Here is a 19,850-nt window from a genome sequence, read left to right on the forward strand (position 1 = left end):
ACTGAACAAACCATGGCTGTCACACTCTCACACATGCCGTAGACATCAGTGTCCGTAACAGCATACCAAAGTGGACATCACTGAACAAATCATGGCTGTCACACTCTCACACATGCTATAGACATAAGTGTCCGTAACAGCATACCAAAGTGGACATCACTAAACAAATCCTGGCTGTCACACTCTCGTACATGTCGTAGACATCAGTGTCCGTAACAGCATACCAAAGTGGACATCACTAAACAAATTCTGGCTGTCACACTCTCACACATGCCGTAGACATCAGTGTCCGTAACAGCATACCAAAGTGGACATCACTGAACAAATCATGGCTGTCACACTCTCACACATGCTATAGACATAAGTGTCCGTAACAGCATACCAAAGTGGACATCACTGAACAAAAACATGGGCTGTCACACTCTCGTACATGTCGTTGACATAAGTGTCCGTAACAGCATACCAAAGTGGACATCACTGAACAAAACATGGCTGTCACACTCCCGTACATGTGGTAGACATCAGTGTCCGTAACAACATACCAAAGTGGACATCACTGAACAAATCCTGGCTGTCACACTCTAGTGTAACCATCCATGTCTGTATCAGTGGAGATGATGGAGTAAATCACCTACTACTTTATCGAACACTTGCAGCATACCCTTCCTTTCGTTCAGTTCAGAGTTCTTTTCTTTTATTCGAAGAGTTTCTTTGAATTTAAGAGCATGTTGGTGACTGGTTACATCAATGATGCGTGTGTTTATTAAAAGGAATTGCACTAATTCTCTTGGCTCTGTTCCTTCATCCAATAATTTTCTTATACACCTATGCTTATTTATTGCACTTGTTTTATCAAAGGAATGCCCTTCAAGTCGTATTTTTAAGTTTCTTTCTGTTTCCCCAATATAAGATTTTTCACATTCCGGGCAGTGAAACTGGTATACCACATTGCTCTTGTATTCCTTAGGAATTTTGTGTCTTTAGCGCTTAGGATTGCAGAGACTTTCCTGGTTTTCCACTTTGGTATTATTTTAATGTCTGATATCACATGTCTGCTTATTTCATTCATCAGTGTTTGGACATAGAGTTCACCAGTTTTACCAATGTATGGGAGCTTGATGAAAACTTTTTCAGAATCAGGGTATCTGATTGTTTTGGTGTTTAATATAGTTTTAATATATTTATATTTCATCAGTTTGTTAGCAACAGTTTTAGGGAATCCTTTCTGTGATAAAACTTTCTTATTTTACATAGCTCTGAATCAAACAGAGATTTAGTAGAACATATTTTTTTAGCTCGTCGGATTAATGCTTTCACCCAAGATATTTTGTAATTCCAAGGGGTATTACTGAGAAAATGTGTAAATTGTCCTGTATCTGTTGGATTTCTGAAAATTGTTATACCAATGTCAGTAATAGACAAATCAAGAAAATGGTTATTGTCATCATCACAAGTGAACTTAAACTGTTCGTGGAATGCGTTAAACTTAGACAAAACAGTATCAACATTTAGAGGCTGGATTACCAGCAATATGTCATCGACAAATCGACGGTAAAATTTAACAATGTCTTTTTCGTATAATTTTGGAAGGCTTTTGTCTTCTAATTTGGACATAATTATGTCTGTCATAACTGGTGCTAGTGGCGAACCAATCCATATGCCATCAGTTTGTTCGTACGTAGTACCATTAAACAGAAAAGGTGTTTTGGTACAACAATCTCTAATTAATTTTTCCATGGTTTCCTCTTTCAGAGAGGTATTAATGAGTTTTTCTTTGTACACTTTTGTCAGTATAACAGGAATAATTTCTTCAAGAGGTACATTCATAAGATGTACAACTTTAACAAACACAAATTCAAATCCTTTTGTAAACCAAGTATCAGGTAACCTTCTTATTTGTTTTGCACAGTCAAGAGAATCTTTAAGCTTATATCCATTTTTATATGTTAGAGGTGATAATAAGTCAGCAAGAAACTTGCTCACCTTGTGTCGTGGTGAACCTATAGTATCAATGACAGGTCTAAACTCAGGTAGGTCAGTAAGGTCCTTGTGTATTTTTGGGAGACCTATGGCACGAGCAGGTTTTGCACGTTTAGGGTACATTAACATATATTCGACTTCAGAGATTTCTTCTTTCTTACGAAGAGCTTTTAGGTCATGCTGTACATGTTCAAGATTTTTCAAGGTTGGATCACTTTTCAACATCTGAAACTTACTGGTGTCGCTGAAGAGTTCTTCCATTTTCTTGTCATAATCCATCTTTTTGATGACGACAATTCCATTTCCTTCATCTGCTTTAAGCACGACATACTTGCGCTTTAGATTTCGTAGAACATTAATCTTTCCATAGTCACTGCAGGGGTGTGTAGCATAAATAACAAAGTTCAAGGCCAGGGTCTGGATTGCTTCCCTAATTTTGGCCCGATGGATGGTGCTTCTAGGTAAGACTTTCTTCTCCTCAAGCTGTTTCCACAGAGCTTCACCTTCCGCAAAAATGTCAGTTACTTTAGGTCTGGATGCAAGGCTGTGATTAAGGCCAAGTCTCAGGATCGAAAGTTCCTCTTCACAGAGTTCTTTGCCTGTCAAGTCGTATATGGTTTCACTTTCTTCCCCTGCCTCCACTGCCATCTCTGATGAGGCTTCTGACTTCGCTACAGAGGCAGTGTCTGCTTCATCTAAGCGTTCGTTCCGAGTTGCGGCCTGGCAAATAAGAAATTTGTTAGCGATCAAACCTGTTTATATGGCATGACCAAGGACTTGGTATTTGTAGCTGCCTTGCTTAGTGCTCAGCGCTAAGCGGTTAGAGCAATGAAACTGGACTGGTTGACTCATGATACTTTAGTGGTGGCAGCACTTTGGCAGCATGGATTCGCCTTGCCACAAGAAGACTCTTGTAGTATATTTACATCCATATGATGATTCGTCATTGTCATAGGACTGGAAAATTGTTAAGTACAATGTAAAACCCCCAAATATACGTACTGTATGGCATGCAATGAACAATCAGTGCATATTAAAAGTTTCATGATGAAAACTATCCACAAAAGACTTCATTTATTCTATTACCTAAACCATCCATGAAATTAAATATTTTAGGAAATAAAATCCCCTAATTCTCCAACCCCCTCTGCAACCAAAATACTGAAACATTCTGCGAGCTACATGCATGGAGTGTAGAGAAATAATTTACACAATAGTTTTTTATGAAGCTTCAATTTTTAGTGAGGAATCATTTTTAGCATCATTTTCTTAATAAATGTATGCACAAATTCCACTGAAGTGGTTGCACAGGTTGAAGATTTACAGTATGTCGTCCATACTCCTCAACAGCGCATGTGTCGCTGACTACCTTTCACTTTATATCACTGCTACCACTAGTCACTGGGGTCACGGTGATGAGACAGGAGGTGATCTCAACCTATGTCTCTGATAATACTTTATACACATGCACTCTCTTTATCTAGGGTATGTAAAACATGATCCTAACCAAAACCTAAAACAATTTCATCGATGAATGCTGATTTAGTACTTCCCTGGGAGGAGATAAGCTATGAGGCTAAGCCTAAACAAGCCTACATGCATCTCACGGGCTGCAAAGGTCAAACTTGTCTATTGGTGGCAGTGATGTAAAGCGAAAGGTAGAGAGCGGCGCATGCGCTGTTCAGGAGTATGCCACACTGTTATCAAATTACCTTTTGACATTGCTCTGAGCTCTGCAAGTCAGATGACCTTGCAATGACCTGGTCCTTGTCTTTGGCCTCTTTTTCCTCCCTGATCTCCTCTTGTTCCTCCTTGATCTCCTCTTGTTCCTCCTTGATCTCCTCTTGTTCCTCACTGATCTCCTCTTGTTCCTCCTTCATCTCCTCTTGTTCCTCCTTGATCTGCCTCCTGCTCGTGGCAGTCCCCGCAGAGAGCTGCGTCTGGATCTCCTGCTTGGCTCGCTGATGCTCCTCCTTCAGGGATCCCAACTTAGACTTGTTTGCCTCAGATTGGTGCTTCCCATCTTTTAAATCCTGGTATTAAATTAACAAACATGTTGAACACTCTACAAATGTCAAACACACATTATTTAACATTAATTTTTTAGACAAATCAGAAAATCCTCTTCTTTTTTTAAGATTGTTATTTAACATAATTCTCAAGAGTATTTCACTCATATAATAGTCCTAGTTTTTATCTGTATTATTAACAATGGAAGAAATCATGCCTTAACTAAAAGTGGATACCACCCATGTTTGGCAACTTGTATTATACTGGGGAATTTCTCTGTGAGAAAACACGACATATTCGTGAAAAGCAAATTGAGTTTAGCAAAATTTGCCTAAACCATAAACCTCTTATTGCCATCAAGTCCCCAGGAACGATAGAAACTAAAGAATTTTTTAAAAATCTTTGTCCAAGAATGGTACTGAACCCGCATCTTGTGTAACTTTGGCAAAGTTTGGCAAAATATACCTTGCCAAACTAAAATTTTCAATTTTGCTCAAAGTGGAGATGTGTCTTCAGTATTATTCACATCAGTTATACAAGTACAGGGTGTTGGCTAATTGAATCTCGCATTTCTAAAGATACCTAGCATCATCCATCGCTCACAGGTGAACCATAAAAAGCCTCCATACTGAAAAGGTTATCTCCATCAACGAGTTTGATAATATTTGGTCCGTATCGTACCTTGTTTAGTTACAGTAACTTTTCAACAACATGTTACCATTTACTACATGTATGATAATGACTCCATAAACTCACTGAAAATCATTATCGTGTATGTTTAAAGCCCAACAAAAGCCAAAAGCTCTGAGTTACCTGAATTTGTTTCAGACAATCGGCCAGGTATTTCTTGATATCCGCATCTTTCCCTGGTAGAAAATGGGGAGACAGGTGGGTGAAACGTTTGAGATTTGTTTCTATCACGTTTAGAGTGGCTGCTGTTGTTTCTCCAGTCGCTGAACTCTCTGACACCAGGTGTAAACTGAACCTGCAGAAGATAATGAAATAGAAATAAGACACAAGTTGAAGATGTTAAATCTCAATTAACGGCAGTTTTATGCACTTGTCACACAGAAACAAGACAGACAATGTGTATAAAAATAATAAAAACAAGATTCATCATGCTTGAAAATTTCAGGTTTTCTTGTTGTAATTTTGGGGATAGAGTCGGGGGACACTGCATATGGACCACAAATCCCACTTTGGAATCCACACATTGATAAAATTATTTAAATTTGTACAGTTACATGTATAGCAGGTACTTAAACACACATATCAATGGTCCTTCAGATCATTCTAATTTCATTTTTTACATTCCCTTAAAAATTAATAACGTGAACTGGAGATCAACTTGAACCCAGAATCATCAATCTCAACTGTAAGCCAATCAGAATTGATTCTGATCTTGCATTTTTGATCCCATTCTCTAACTTGCTCTCTTCACTTACTTTGGTACTTTGCTGTGTTCTTCTAGGATACACTTGTTTAACAGGTCAATAAATTTCTGTGGGAATGATCTAAAATCCAAATCCTCCCGCAATCCCTGTTGTGTCTTGAAGCTGGAAAATAAGGGACCGTTATGATTTACCTGGATCATGGGAAATCCCCCATAATTTCAAAGAATTTTCACTTACTTACACTCCCCCCCCCCCCCCCCATGTACTAAGTTGGCAAAAATTGAACTGACACACAATTTACAAGAAAGTGTTTTTTTCACCACCATTTTTTAAATCACCTTTCTGTATCTGATATGATAAATTCTATAATATTATTGGTGACTGATTCACAGAAGGCTACCCAAAGCTGTACATCGTTCAACAAGCCAAGGCTTGGATAAATCTGTGGTTGTTGTTACACTAGCTCTAATGTTTGATTCGCCTACATGGGCTCAAACTTGCATCTGTCACATCAGGCTATAGTATGCAGCTAAGCCGACAATTGCTGTTTTGTTTTACATGCACAAAAACAGTGGACTAAACCAAGCCGCTTTAATTTAGGCCACCAAAATTGGCAGATCAGAAAAAGCTGCCCAAAATGAAGCCAGCTTAATTTAAATCACTTTTTTTCACTAACTGTAGTGTAAACCTGAGTGTGCTGGTGTTAGAAAATTAAATTACCAAAATGTCTGCAAAATATATGCTTGTTTTCCACCCAGGATCAGTGTCTTGCCATACTTATATAAGGCTACATGTGCATGTCCATGCATACAAACATTCAGTGAAAGTAGGTCAAGGTTTTATGGCAGGTCGTTTTAATCAAGCAAGTTTTAATCCGAACATTTTTGTTTTGATGTGTTAAAATAATTTAAGATATCTTGAATTCATTTAATGATATCATCAAATGAATTTAACATATCATCTATTCATTATGTGATATTGGGAATGCAAATCATTTCTTGATATCTTGATATCAAAAGATGATATCATTAATTAAATTAAGGATATCTTGAATTCAATTCTTGATATCTTTAATTCATTTCATGATGATTTTTGATGATGGCGAATCTATCCCAGACTTCATTGAGTAGGCCGCACATGCACTCTGAGCAAAAATGGCGGGTGTACATATAGTCTCCAGGACCTTTTTTGATAATCTTTTTGCCTCATGACTTGAGAGTTATTTTTCATCAATTATTCTGCACTTCCCAGTTTAATATTCTTATACTTAAAAACATTCAGCACAACATTGCCAAACAACATACACATTTTGAACTTCAACTTTTACAGCATAAAAGACCTGGAAATATTTTTACTTGGAATCATGGGACGTTTATGTCGTTCCGTCGGCCATGTTTAATGATATCTTGAAATGATTTTTTTTTTTTTTTTTTTGATTGGTGTTTTACACCGCACTCAAGAATATTTCACTTATACGACGGCGACCAGCATTATGGTGGGTGGAAACCGGGCAGAGCCCGGGGGAAACCCACGACCATCCGCAGGTTGCTGGCAGACCTTCTCACGTACGGCCGGAGAGGAAGCCAGCATGAGCTGGACTTGAACTCACAGCGACCGCATTGGTGAGAGACTCCTGGGTCATTATGCTGCGCTAGCGCTTTAACCGACTGAGCCTCTTGAAATGAAGTTGTGATATTATGAATTGAAATTGTGATATGCTGACATGAATTCATGATATCTGGAAACTATTTGATGATATCAAAAAAGACTACATTTATTGATATCTTTAATTCTTTTTTTGATGTCTTCAATTCTTTTACTGATATCTGTAAATTATTTCATGATATATTAAAATGCACCAACATATCAGTAGGTGATTTAAAGATATCAGAAATGATTTAATGATAGACATTTTTTTTATAAAATCGTTTAAAAATTAATTCAAGATATGTACCAAAATATTTGGGTTAAAAATTAAAACAGTATTTCCCTTTAGTCTAGTGGTAAAAGCGTAAACTCAAAACCCAAAGTTTGTTGGATCAAATCCCAACAGGACTGCTCCATCACAGCAGTAACAAATGTGTTTTAATGTATTTACTCCTAAAGGTTGTCTGGGTAATAGGCCTGTCTAATTCTATTAGCTCAGTAAAATATAACACACGATTTCTGGCCTATTACAATGTCGCATCTATGTATATATGACTCAAGGTCAGGCATGCAAATTACAGGATGGATTTAAATCCCCATTCTTTACTAAGGCAACTTTGGTCCCGAAATTTGTTTTGATGCAACTTGACAGCTGAATCTTTCAGGGATGGCATAGCACGTGACAGAATGAATGAATGAATAAAGAAATGATCATATGACTTGATGTCAGATTGACAACGTTCTGACCACATGATAGCAAACGATGTGCTAGGGATATATGCCTGACAGGAACCATTTTTCTCCTATTTTGATTGAAATTAATATCTAACTGTTTAAAATATTTTTGAACCTTTGGAAATCCTCCTTGTTCAGTCTGAGGATGTACAGGTATGACGGATCCTGGTCAACTGTTAGGCGTACAACAAGCTCCTGAAAAACATGTACAGGTATTTATTTATTTACCTACTTATTTGACTGGTGTTTTACGTTATTCTCGGGAATATTTCACTTAAATGATGGCGGACAGCATTAATTAATGTGTAAGAAAACTGGGCAGAGCCCAAGGAAAACCCATGATCATTTACAGGTTGCTGGCAGACCTTCGTGCGTATGTCTGGAGAGGATGCCAGCATGAGCTGCCGGGACTTGAACTCACGCTGTGTTAGTGAGAGGCTCCTGGTTCAGTGTTGCCCATACACCTCGTCATAGAATTGTCCACAGCAGAAAACAATAAATTCCTTAAAGCCCAGTGCACATGGACAACATGAACATTTGTTATCGAAAATGACATTTCTTGTTCCCGATAACAAAATATCCTCAAAATTTACTTGCGTGATGGTAACAACAAGAATTCCTGAGTCTGGAACATTTGATCCAAAGATTCAGCTTAATTCTGGGCAACATAAAATCCACAAAAGCAAATGAACCTGGTCTACAACAACTAATCAGCATTTATGTGAGTACATACCAAATGGAAGCTACGGCAACTTTTTGGGGTCACATGACCTTGAAAGTATCATGTGAAATTTTTTTTTTGAGGCTGGGATCTTCAAAAAGATCCCAGCGCAGGGGAAACCCACGCCCATCCACAGGTTGCTGACAGACCTTCCAACGTACTCTATATTAAAGACAGAGCTGGGTTGTGATTGCACCCATGACTGACTGATCATTTTTGTCAGATTCTTTGAAATTGGCAAAGTGTTTTTGAGGTTTGTGTGGAACCTAGGATGATATAATACTGGGACAATGCAAAATTTAGCACCAAAAGTAACATTTTACAACATTTACTTGCCAGACAAAAGTGAACTTTTTTGGTCGAAATTTCAGATCACTTGGGTATATCTCCCAATCTCCCAGCCCTACTTGTGGTAATAAGCATATGGTTAGCATATGTCAAGAAATAAAACAGTTACAAGAAAGCCAAGCCAAGTTTTACATGTACCTGGCTGAGCGGAGATGTTGCAACAGTTTGGAGATCCATTTTTAGAAAGACTTTCACCTTCCTGAAAAAGAAAAAAAAAAAATGCATAGAGTAAACCACTGACCTTTCACAAGTAATGAGCTAACTTTAGTATGCGACACACATGCTGACTAATTAAAGGCAAAATAAAGACCAGTTACATGCCTCTAACCATTAGACCATGATCTGCTCCCACAAAGAGAATGCCAGAAATTAATTCGGTTCTCACTGAAAAGTTGATTGTTGCAGGTAATAAGCCTTATGCTGTTTTCACGGGGGTGTGTGGGTCCGGCAGCAATTTTGTATCTTCCGTTGGTTACTTTAACAAAATCCTGAGTTGCTGGCTAGATGACAGAAAAGGGTGATTAGTATTTATTTATTTGGTTGGTGTTTTACATCGTACTCAAGAATATTTCACTTTAACAATGGCGGCCAGAATTATGGTGGCAGGAAACCGGGCAGAGCCCGGGGAGAAACCCACGACCATCCATAAGTTGCTGGAGGACCTTCCCACATATGGTTGGAGAGGAAGCCAGCATGAGGGTGATTAGTAAATTTGCACTGAACTTGACGAGAATAATGTCAGGACAGTTTTCTTAATATGGCGATCATAAACTCAAAGTGCAAGGACTGAACATTGAGCTTGCATGCGTGGAATTGGATACCCATTTACCAGCTTCATATTGCAAGAATTCTTGTTAATGCATGGCTACTTCGGTTTCCACTCACATTTTCTGGGGACATATTTTACATAATGTCACGTGCCTAGTGAAGAGCCTGTTGTGTTTATTTTCATTGACCCTGTTACTAAACCATGTCAGTAACACCATCTTTAGTCATGTGCAGGTAGGTGCACAACGAAGATGTTCACAACACTTAATCTATTTACCACGGGAAGAATTCAAGTTTAACAATTACCACCAGGGGGTCGGATTGGGTCCTTGCTGGGCACATCAATACATCTCAACTGTTCAAATACACTCAGTGAGTTAGAGATTGACACCTCCTTCCCTAAATTTTCCAGCAAACAAAAAATGCTATTGTTTGGTCATCAGAGCGGAAAGGCGTGAAGACGTTTGTATAGGTCTATGTCCTAATGCAAACAAACCAAGAGAAAATGGAGTCCTCAGGCACGTCGGTCAGGTTACCCACAACATAACCTTTTTAATGATCACCCTTGGCCCGTAAATCACTACCAATTCACCTATGATTATGATTAAACTATTATATCTTCCATATACATGTGCTCTTATCTTTTAGCCTACCTATCCTCCGTGCCAGGCGATTTCCAGACCACGGGAATGAGTTTACCAAACAGTTCATCGGCCATTTCTGTGCAGTTCCTGCTCTGACTAACATGAATAACAAGTAGGTTGTGAAATATTTTGTACACGTCACATGATAAGGTACACGTCACCTTAGTAGCAGTGTACACTACACGATATGTGTACACTGAAAGTACACAAACTTGTACATGAAATCTCAGCCATAATTGTAGCCAGCACAATTATGATGGTTACTCATTAATTTTATCCAGCACGATCATGATGGTTACTCATTACCTATACACCAGTAATTTTGCTGCGACTCAGTATTCATGCAGGTCTTTATTAAACAAAAGTTTATCACAAAAAAAACAAAAACTGTGGAGAAATAGTTACATGTCAAAGATGCCATTTAACATAGACAAAAAACCAAAATGAATAATAAACAGTCCAATAATTACAAAAATTGTTCATTGTGCTGTAACTATGTAATTATGTGCTCATAATTCACATAACAGTATACATTAATTTATAAAGCCTTTTAGTTCACATCAAAATGGGAAAGAATACAGTTCTTTTTAATAACAAATCCATTGGATTTGACTACAATGACAGTAGGTGTGACAGTGAACTGACCTTGTATCATATACAAAAATAAATAAATATCTAAATTTAGATAAAGGGTCCATAAAAATTTTTTTCTTTATGAAAAGAACTCGTTCAAATTACCGGTACTTGTTTCGTTCAAATTATGTGAAACATAACAACCAAATTTCCACACATAATCCAAGAACACACTAACAGAAAGTAAGACATAAGGACGATGTATTTACAATACACAGATTCCATTATCAGCAATATATCCTATATAATTCACAAAAGTGCATTTTAAGGGGCAAATAAATGTCACAAAATTGTATTATAGGTGTTGAAACTAACATCATTCCAGTAATCTTACCGTCCAAACAAACATTAAAGCACCTTTTTATAATCAATACAACTCTATCAGAAAAAATGATTAAATTAGGCTAATATTAAAATATTGTATGTTTGATGTTACAAGCCCTTTATAATAATAGAAGGTAGATAGGTCGATTTTTTTTTCCTTTCTTGCAGAAGGGAGTGAGTGAGTGAGCGCTTGGGGTTTAACGTCGCACTTAACAATTTTTCAGTCAAATGATGACGATCTTGCAGAAGGGAAGAACAATCATAGAAACCCGTTCAAATCATTGATCACAATTAAACTTCCTGACCAGAACTTAAGAACAATACGAAATTTGATCACCCAATATTTGGCAATTCTCAAAATGAACATTCTGAGATCTTTACAATAAAACTAACAGGTAAACACCTGTTGACCATTTTTATGAGTACTACAGCATAACTTAAATCAACAGTTTCTACTGAATATTTATTCTGTCTTCAATACATCATTCAATATACATGCTTGTCTAGAAATATAAAGAGTGTAAGCACCCAAGTGAGCCTCAGCTCTGATCATCACCTTTGACCTAATTTACAGTACAATACCCCAGTGGTATCTTTCCATGCCAACAGAAGGAGCTCATGTGGAGGCCTCTGATACATGTGAAATGAGAGTAACACAATGGTGGAGGGCAACATAAAAGGACTGGGGATTATTTGATAACATAGGTTTAAAATAAAAATCTTCCATTTTGGTCATGTTTTAGCAGATATTATGGTGTAAGGTCTCAATTTGTCACCACGACTATACCAGTCCATGAATTCATTTAATTCACAAAAAGATAAACTACAGGGTTTACCTACATGTAAGTGAGCTACACATAGAACCTTAGCTATAGCTTGAGTGACTGGTTCTTGGAGGCATAGGCCTATGTCCATGTTTTGTCAGTGTATGTAAACATTTCGCGCCGGTTTTAACCAGAGCTACACAATTCTCAGCAATTCAATTCCGCGCGATTAGGTGTGTTTAAAAGGTATAGGCTGGCGAAAAGCATTGTATCACGGAGAATTCTATATCTTGTCGTCGAAAGACATAGACAGGTGCAATGTTCAAAAACATTTCCTTGAACATCTTACAATGATTGTCTCACAAAATGAGTAAAGTAGCGATTTGTTTTTATGTATACATCTTCTTAACGATACAGATATCCCAGTTCCAAATCACACCATTTACTACAGGGGAAAGCACAATATTGGTAGCGTGAAGCACCCAGTGTCGAACTCTGGAACAATATCTGTATACTGCTGGAGACGTTCGCTACTATGGATTCTTTTGAATGTCAGCTCGGTCAGTCCGTGTCATTCAGTAGTATGTTTGGGAAAACCACTAGTTAGCTCTGAACTTCGAATAACCAAGAAAAGTCCGATTTTTAAGGTTCAACAAACAGCAGCAACAGTTTTATTAAAATAGAGTGACAGGAGTGTGTTGATATATATGTAAAAGTGCCAGTACTGTGTACAAGCACAACATCTGTACTTCAGATGGTTCAGATAACTGTGTTAGGGATATCTCAGGGAGGTATTAAACCTAGTGCTGCTGTGATAGTGGTATGTCCTACTGGTGTTATATGGACAATATGTCAGCCAGGTGTGGGGACATTATCAGTAAATAATACTTTCAGGTCTTCTCTGGGAGTAACAGTTCCAGAATTGGTCCAGTAATAACTTGGGAAAACGAGTTCCAAATTCTGGGACTCGGCGTCTCACGGTGCCGAAACTGGGAATCCCAGTCCCACGATTGCTGGGACATTATCCGTAAATAATACTTTCAGGTCTTCTCTGGGAGTAACAGTTCCAGAATTGGTCCAGTAATAACTTGGGAAAACGAGTTTCAAATTCTGGGACTCGGCGTCTCACTGTGCCGAAACTGGGAATCCCAGTCCCACGATTGCTCAGGGGCACTTATGCACAAATTCTCCCAGTATAAATGTTTCAGCTCATACTTGGGAATTATAAAATTTTGGTCCAGAAAATCCCAGTGACAAACTATTGAGATATACTGTCTCAATCATGGTTGGGAATATCAGTCTCACAGCCTGGGAAAGTCAGTCCCACAGCCTGGGAACACTTGTGTCACAATTTGGAACTAGCAGTCCCACTGTCTCTAGGTATGCTCTAAAGCTGAAATCCCACTTCAGTGCTGACAACTTATCTAGCTACCACTTTACACTGCTTATATACATGTAAAATACCTGCCTTAGAAAGCTAACTAGGTGGAAATTTAGATGTTAACACGACGGTGGTCCGAGATCATCTGGGACTAAAAGTGGGAATTTGCCCAGTATTTATAGTCTACGCTCATAAATATTCATGAGTACCAAGGATGGTACTCAGAGCACTGATTGGCTAATACCAAAGTAACAACATCTGTGTATAGAAATACTATACATGCGAATCTAATGTCATGGCACATTTTTTTTTTTTTTCTTAATAATGGAAAGATGAACAACAACTTGTAGGTAGAAAGGAGATGAGCCTGTGGAGTGAAACTATTTACTTTCGCAAATACAAGTTAATGCCCCTTTTGAAACTCTTCAATATGAGTTTAACCCTAAAGGATGTCGTAAAGTAGACAACCTCGTCTAGCGGCAGTTCACAGTGAACGACGATCGTGCGCGGCGAAGCAACAACAACAACCACAAAAAAAAAAAAAAAATGATTTAGTGTCTTAAACTTGGTACAAAGGACGTTTTATGCCAAAATCATGCCACAGTCAGTGAGTACTAATGTTGTTTTAACTGGAAAGATGCCGTACGTGGTTTGTTACAGCAAGAATATGTCCAAAAGTAATGGAAACTCTACTCGAATTTGTCACTTCAAAATATTAACAATGGCGGATGTTTCGCCAAACTTAAGGTCGCTCAAAAAAAAAAACTGTTGTTTGCAACCTAGTCAAACAATATCTGATCACCAAGCTTGGAGAGAAACTCCTTCAACATGTCAGTGTATTATACGTGAAATATGGTGTTCTAATTAAGTCATCAAGTATTAAAATTCTTACGTTGGAAAGGACAGGGGTCCACGGAAACTGTGTCCTTCAAAAGTTATATTAAGGTGCCAAAAACAACTTGCTCTCATGAGTCCACAAAATACCCTGTCTCTATATGTTAAAAAAAATATATATATATTTCAAAATATTCCACAAAAATTCTAATTTAATTTCAGGATATATCTAACCCATAAAAATTTACGTTCTACCGGTAAAACCTGTGTCTACGTTATGGACAAGGCAGAAAATTAACCCCTAACCTCCCATGCAATTATATGAAATAATATACTGTCTCTAGCAAAATCGCCACATCACCCAGTACTCAGAGCACTGATTGGCTAATACCAAAGTAACAACATCTGTGTATAGAAATACTATACATGTACATGTGTATCTAATGTCATGGCACATTTTTTTTTCTTAATAATGGAAAGATGAACAATAACTTGTAGGTAGAAAGGAGATGAGCCTGTGGAGTGAAACTATTTACTTTCGCAAATACAAGTTAATGCCCTTTTGAAACTCTTCAATATGAGTTTAACCCTAAAGGATGTCGTAAAGTAGACAACCTCGTCTAGCGGCAGTTCACAGTGAACGACGATCGTGCACGGCGAAGCAACAACAACAACCACAAAAAAATGATTTAGTGTCTTAAACTTGGTATAAAGGACGTTTTATGCCAAAATCATGCCACAGTCAGTGAGTACTAATGTTGTTTTAACTGGAAAGATGCCGTACGTGGTTTGTTACAGCAAGAATATGTCCAAAAGTAATGGAAACTCTACTCGAATTTGTCACTTCAAAATATTAACAATGGCGGATGTTTCGCCAAACTTAAGGTTGCTAAAAAAGAAACTGTTGTTTGCAACCTAGTCAAACAATATCTGATCACCAAGCTTGGAGAGAAACTCCTTCAACATGTCAGTGTATTATACGTGAAATATGGTGTTCTAATTAAGTCATCAAATGTTAAAATTCTTACGTTGGAAGGGACAGAAGTCCTCGGAAACTGTGTCCTTCAAAAGTTATATTAAGGCGCCAAAACTTCTCATGAGTCCACAAAATACCCTGTCTCTATATGTTACAAAAAAAAACATATATATATTTCAAAATATTCCACAAAAATTCTAATTTAATTTAAGGATATGTCTAACCCATAAAAATTTACATTCTACTGGTAAAACCTGTGTCTACGTTATGGACAAGGCAGAAAATTAACCCCTAACCTACCATGCAATTATATGAACTCATATACTGTCTCTAGCAAAATCGCCACAGTAATTAATTCAAAATCTCAACTCCCTATGGAAACACAAGGACACTGGTGATCAGTTCAGTAATTTAATCTATTTTACAGGTATCCAAAATGGATACGGGTGAAAACACTTCGGTATTTCGATGTACTGGTATCGGATACTTATACCCATCGACACGCTAAGAGGCGGGATTTGTTAAAAAGCAGGAGAGGAAACGGTTAGCCAAAAAATCGGCTCTGAAAACACTTGCATGTCATCGGCAAAAGTCAGGTGAATTACATTCGCCGACGGCTTAATGGTCTTCTGGACAATTTTAATCTCATTCCGTGGCGTATACAAGTAGTAATTCCATGATATCTCGCTTTCCAAGGCCTACTCACAAACGTGCAGCCATTGTTTTGGTAAAGGTCGTTTGAAAAAAAAACCTCGCAGTCACAGAGTCAATTTCTTGTCATTTTGAAAGCATCTTTCACTTCATACTTCTACTTCACTCAACAATTAGCTTTCAAACCAACATCGTTGACCACCTTTGCGCGCTGAGCTGTTTTACTGATTGGAATACTTAAATAACGCTGTGATATATTTTGACATAATATCAGATTCTCAATAGACGTCAGAGTGATTGACGTACCAATTTAGGTCAATCTGGAAGACGGCATCATCCGGTGAGTACGTGGACCAAAAGCTGACCTTATTTTGGAATTCGACTGAGATTTTGTGAGGAAATATCAAATATAGGTCAGTGTCAATGGTTACAAATGGGGCATGTCTTAGCTTGCGGACAGACCATGTATTAAGTGGATTCTGATATTAAGTATTGCCTATGCAGCGAGATATTTGCCGATGGGGAAGCTGAATACAGATACTGTGTTATAATCGGGTGCACATGTCGTCCGGGCAAAGAGTGGCAGCGGTCTCTGAGTATCAGTAAATATAGGCCATCCTTAGACTGAATTTTTGGAAATTGTACATTTCACCCGTCACCAGTATAAACAGAGTGACATTTCACATGATCGATGCAAAAAAAAAAAAAAAAAAAAAAATTAAACAAAAAAAAAAAATAATTTGGCATCTGTAAAAACACGAAAAAAAGAATTTCGGTTGGGGTCTTTTTGAAAGGTCAGTCGCGCAACATCACACATATAATATTTTAATTTTGGCCTTGGTCATGGATGAAATTTATGGTCATTTAACCCTGGATGACAACACTTCACTTGATTACTAAGCGGCTTGCTTAGTCATGGATCAGTCCCCTTCGCTGAAGGATGAACAGTAAAATTTCAGAAAACAATCGATTACTAACTTCCCCAGCCTGTCCACCAACTCCTTTACAATGCTTTGCGTCCCCTGGCACCTGGCTGTTAAAATCCCGAGCTGTAAATATCCATCCATATTTCATCAAGCTCAACTTGTCAACTGGGGATTCCAAGTTGCCACCATGGCGGCTGTTTCCCAGCCCAAATGATGGTGATGCATGTCCCAGGAACCTGTATATTGTATGTGATGGGCGGCTATCTTGGCCAAGTCCAAAAAGCGGAGAAGTTTAGCTTGCTGAAACATGGATGAGTGAGTGAGTGCTTGGGGTTTAGTGTCATACTTAACAATTTTTCAATCATATGGTGAGGAAGGAGTCCATAGGGTGCATGTACATATGTGTAATGTGCCTCCTTGTTGCAGGACAGTTTTCCACCGCTCTTTTACCTAGTGCTGCTTCCCTGAGACGACTTAACCTGGGATTGAACCTGGGTCTACCGTTCCCGAAGTGTGAAATATGCACGGATATTTACCTTTGCGATGATTGAGAGCTCAAGATTTTAAGTCAGGTGCCCTGGGGTACCTAGCATTGTAAACGGGTAACTGGACAGGCCAGGGAGGTTAGTACATGTAAGCGACTGTTTTCTGAAATTTTACAATGGTTCCTTTAGAGTTGAATGGGAGCAATCCATGACTATGAGAGCCCCTGCACAGTTAACCCCATGGTAAAGGCAATTATTGATAGCACAAGGTTATGTCATTGCGGATGTACGAACATAATGCCATGCAAGATACAACGCCCATATTGACAGTTTCTTTAGCTGATTTTCTCATGCACAGCATGCCAATCAAAACACTGCTGTCACATTCTATTATCAGGCGAATCTTCCCCATGGCGTAAAATGTGTCCAGATTGAACTTGATCTCCACTACAACAGTAAATCATATATCTGTTCTATAGCTGCATTAATCAGGGCCTATAACACTCACAGCTGGGTATCACTCACTCAACAAATCCTAGCTGTCACACTTAAATCTCCATACGGGTCATAAACCTCAGTGTTTGCAAATTAAAACTGAATATCACTAAGCAATCCTAGCTGGCACATTCTGATGATCCCGTCGCAGACAATGGTGTTTGTAATGTTTCTGAGGAGATCACTAAACAGCACCTGGGCATCTGTCACACACTGACATACCTGTCGTGGACATCAGTGTCTGTAACAGCACATAAGTGGATGTCTTTCAACAAATCCCGGCTGTCACACTCCCATATCTGTTGTAGACAGATCAGTGAATATCATTGAACAAACCATGGCTGTCCCATCCTCATACCTGTTGTTGACATCAGTGTCTATAACATTTCTGACGAATTTATCAAATTCTGATATACATGTACCCGTCACAGACAGCAGTGTCTGTAATGATTCTGAGATCACTAAACAGAACCTTGGTGTCTGTCACACACTGATATACCTGTCGTGGACATCAGTGTCTGTAACAGCGCACAAGTGGATATCATTCAACAAGTCCCGGCTGTCACACTCTCATATCTGTCGTAGACAGATCAACGGATATCACTGAACAAACCATGGCTGTCCGATCCTCATACCAGTTATAGACATCAGTGTCTGTAACATTTCTGACGAGTTTATCACATTCTGATATACTTGTACCTGTCACAGACAGCAGTGTCTCTAATATTTCTGAGGAGATCACTGAACAAACTCTGGGTGTCACACTCTAATATCCATGTTGTAGACATCAGTGTCTGTCATAGAACATTGCAGTGGATATCACTGAGCAAATCTTAGATGTAAAACGTCCTCTTTTGTAATCATTTGTGTCTGTATCAGAGGAGACCATGATGGACCAAATCTTGGCCGTTTAGTGACACACTTACTGATAGGCATGTATCTGCCATAGACATCAGCATCTGTGACACTGAACAAATACTGGCTGATAGACCTGGATATACCTGCATAGTCACTGACCACATGTTTCTGCAACAATATATCAGTTGTCAACATCACTGAACAAGTTTTGGCTGTCACATTCTGATATAAAAGTAATTATGTGTGACATAACCATCTCGGTCTCTTTAAAATCAAACTATCAGTTGTCATCATCATCGAACAAGTCTTGACTGTCACACTCAGTCATTTGTCTAAGTTTCTGTTCATCTGTCATGCTCACTGACGATTCCTGGCTAGACGGCTGACTTTCTTCCTCTGCCTCCATCGACGTCATAAATGAAGATTCTGACTTTGCTGAAGCTGCGGCGTCATTTTCATCAAAGCCTTTGTCCCGCATTGCGGCCTGGTATGCTTCTGTCTCTTTCCGCAAATCCGTCCGACCGACCACAGACAGCATGCTGATCAAAACACTGCAATCATACTCTGTAATGAGACGAGCCTTTCCCATCGCGTAAAACGCGTCCGAATTGAACTTGATCTCGTCTAAGGTGTCGATGTTCAGCATTTTTTCTGTTGACAAGAATAACTTTATTTGCGAGAGATTCTCTTTGGTAAGTCGGTTGGAGATGCTCTGAAGTAGCCGCGTGAATTCGCGGCACTCTTGTTCCAAACCGCAACGTGAGGTCGCCGCCATGTTTTCTACTTGCTCAAAACAGTCGAAGCCAAGTGAATTTCTCCACAGCCGTAACTCTCCCAAGTGTCCAAGTTCCGCAGGACCAGGCCCACAGATCTAGCATAAATGTAATCTTTGTATGTTATCACCCTGTTACGTGAGATACTACCCTGCAACACAGAACAAAGGCGTGCTGTCTGACATGGCTGCCAAGCCATGTGTGTTCGCACGCAGGAACATGGACTGGGGTTTTATTTGGCGCCTTTTGGTCACATGACCAGCACATCACATGTCACATGATCATTAATTTTTGTGCTGGAAAAAGGAGATCCAAAGCGCTTCCTTTGTAAAGATAACAAGTATAGGCCTGCAACGGGATTTCCGTGTATAGTGCCCAAATGTAAGGAAATCTTGCAGTGGGTATACTATATTTTTACACAGCTAGCCAAAAGCAGCCTGCATATATATGTACATAACCCAGGCTGTAGGCCTGCACAAACTTTCCGTTACCGTTCCTAAATT

At 38.7% G+C, this 19,850-nt stretch overlaps 1 protein-coding gene across 2 annotated transcripts; it reads right to left on the minus strand.

Moving 5' to 3' along the window:
- Positions 1-585: 585 nt before the first annotated feature.
- Positions 586-10,326, minus strand: LOC135471400 (spindle assembly abnormal protein 6 homolog). 2 transcript variants are annotated; one of them, XM_064750626.1, is made up of 7 exons: positions 10,257-10,326; positions 8,974-9,034; positions 7,882-7,961; positions 5,436-5,546; positions 4,804-4,975; positions 3,693-4,013; positions 586-2,700 (listed from the first exon to the last, which is right to left on the minus strand). In XM_064750626.1, exons 1-7 carry the CDS (start codon positions 10,319-10,321, stop codon positions 1,192-1,194), a joined length of 2,319 nt encoding a protein of 772 aa, XP_064606696.1. In that variant the 5' UTR covers positions 10,322-10,326; the 3' UTR covers positions 586-1,191. The 2 variants fall into 2 exon arrangements, with proteins under 2 accessions (XP_064606696.1, XP_064606697.1); XM_064750627.1 differs by lacking the exon at positions 10,257-10,326 and adding an exon at positions 9,910-9,968.
- Between the last annotated feature and the right edge of the window lie 9,524 nt (positions 10,327-19,850).

This window comes from Liolophura sinensis, chromosome 7 (assembly GCF_032854445.1).
Source record: "Liolophura sinensis isolate JHLJ2023 chromosome 7, CUHK_Ljap_v2, whole genome shotgun sequence".
Classification (NCBI taxonomy): domain Eukaryota; kingdom Metazoa; phylum Mollusca; class Polyplacophora; order Chitonida; family Chitonidae; genus Liolophura; species Liolophura sinensis.

Bases quoted from the DNA above. Each gene is read 5' to 3' on its own strand.
- LOC135471400 (XM_064750626.1), bottom strand. From the start codon at position 10,321: ATGGCCGATGAACTGTTTGGTAAACTCATTCCCGTGGTCTGGAAATCG. The intron at 9,035-10,256 runs GTAGGCTAAAAG...TTTCTTTTTCAG, and splicing joins TCGCCTGGCACGGAGGATAG to GAAGGTGAAAGTCTTTCTAA. The intron at 4,014-4,803 runs GTAACTCAGAGC...ATTTAATACCAG, and splicing joins ATTGTCTGAAACAAATTCAG to GATTTAAAAGATGGGAAGCA.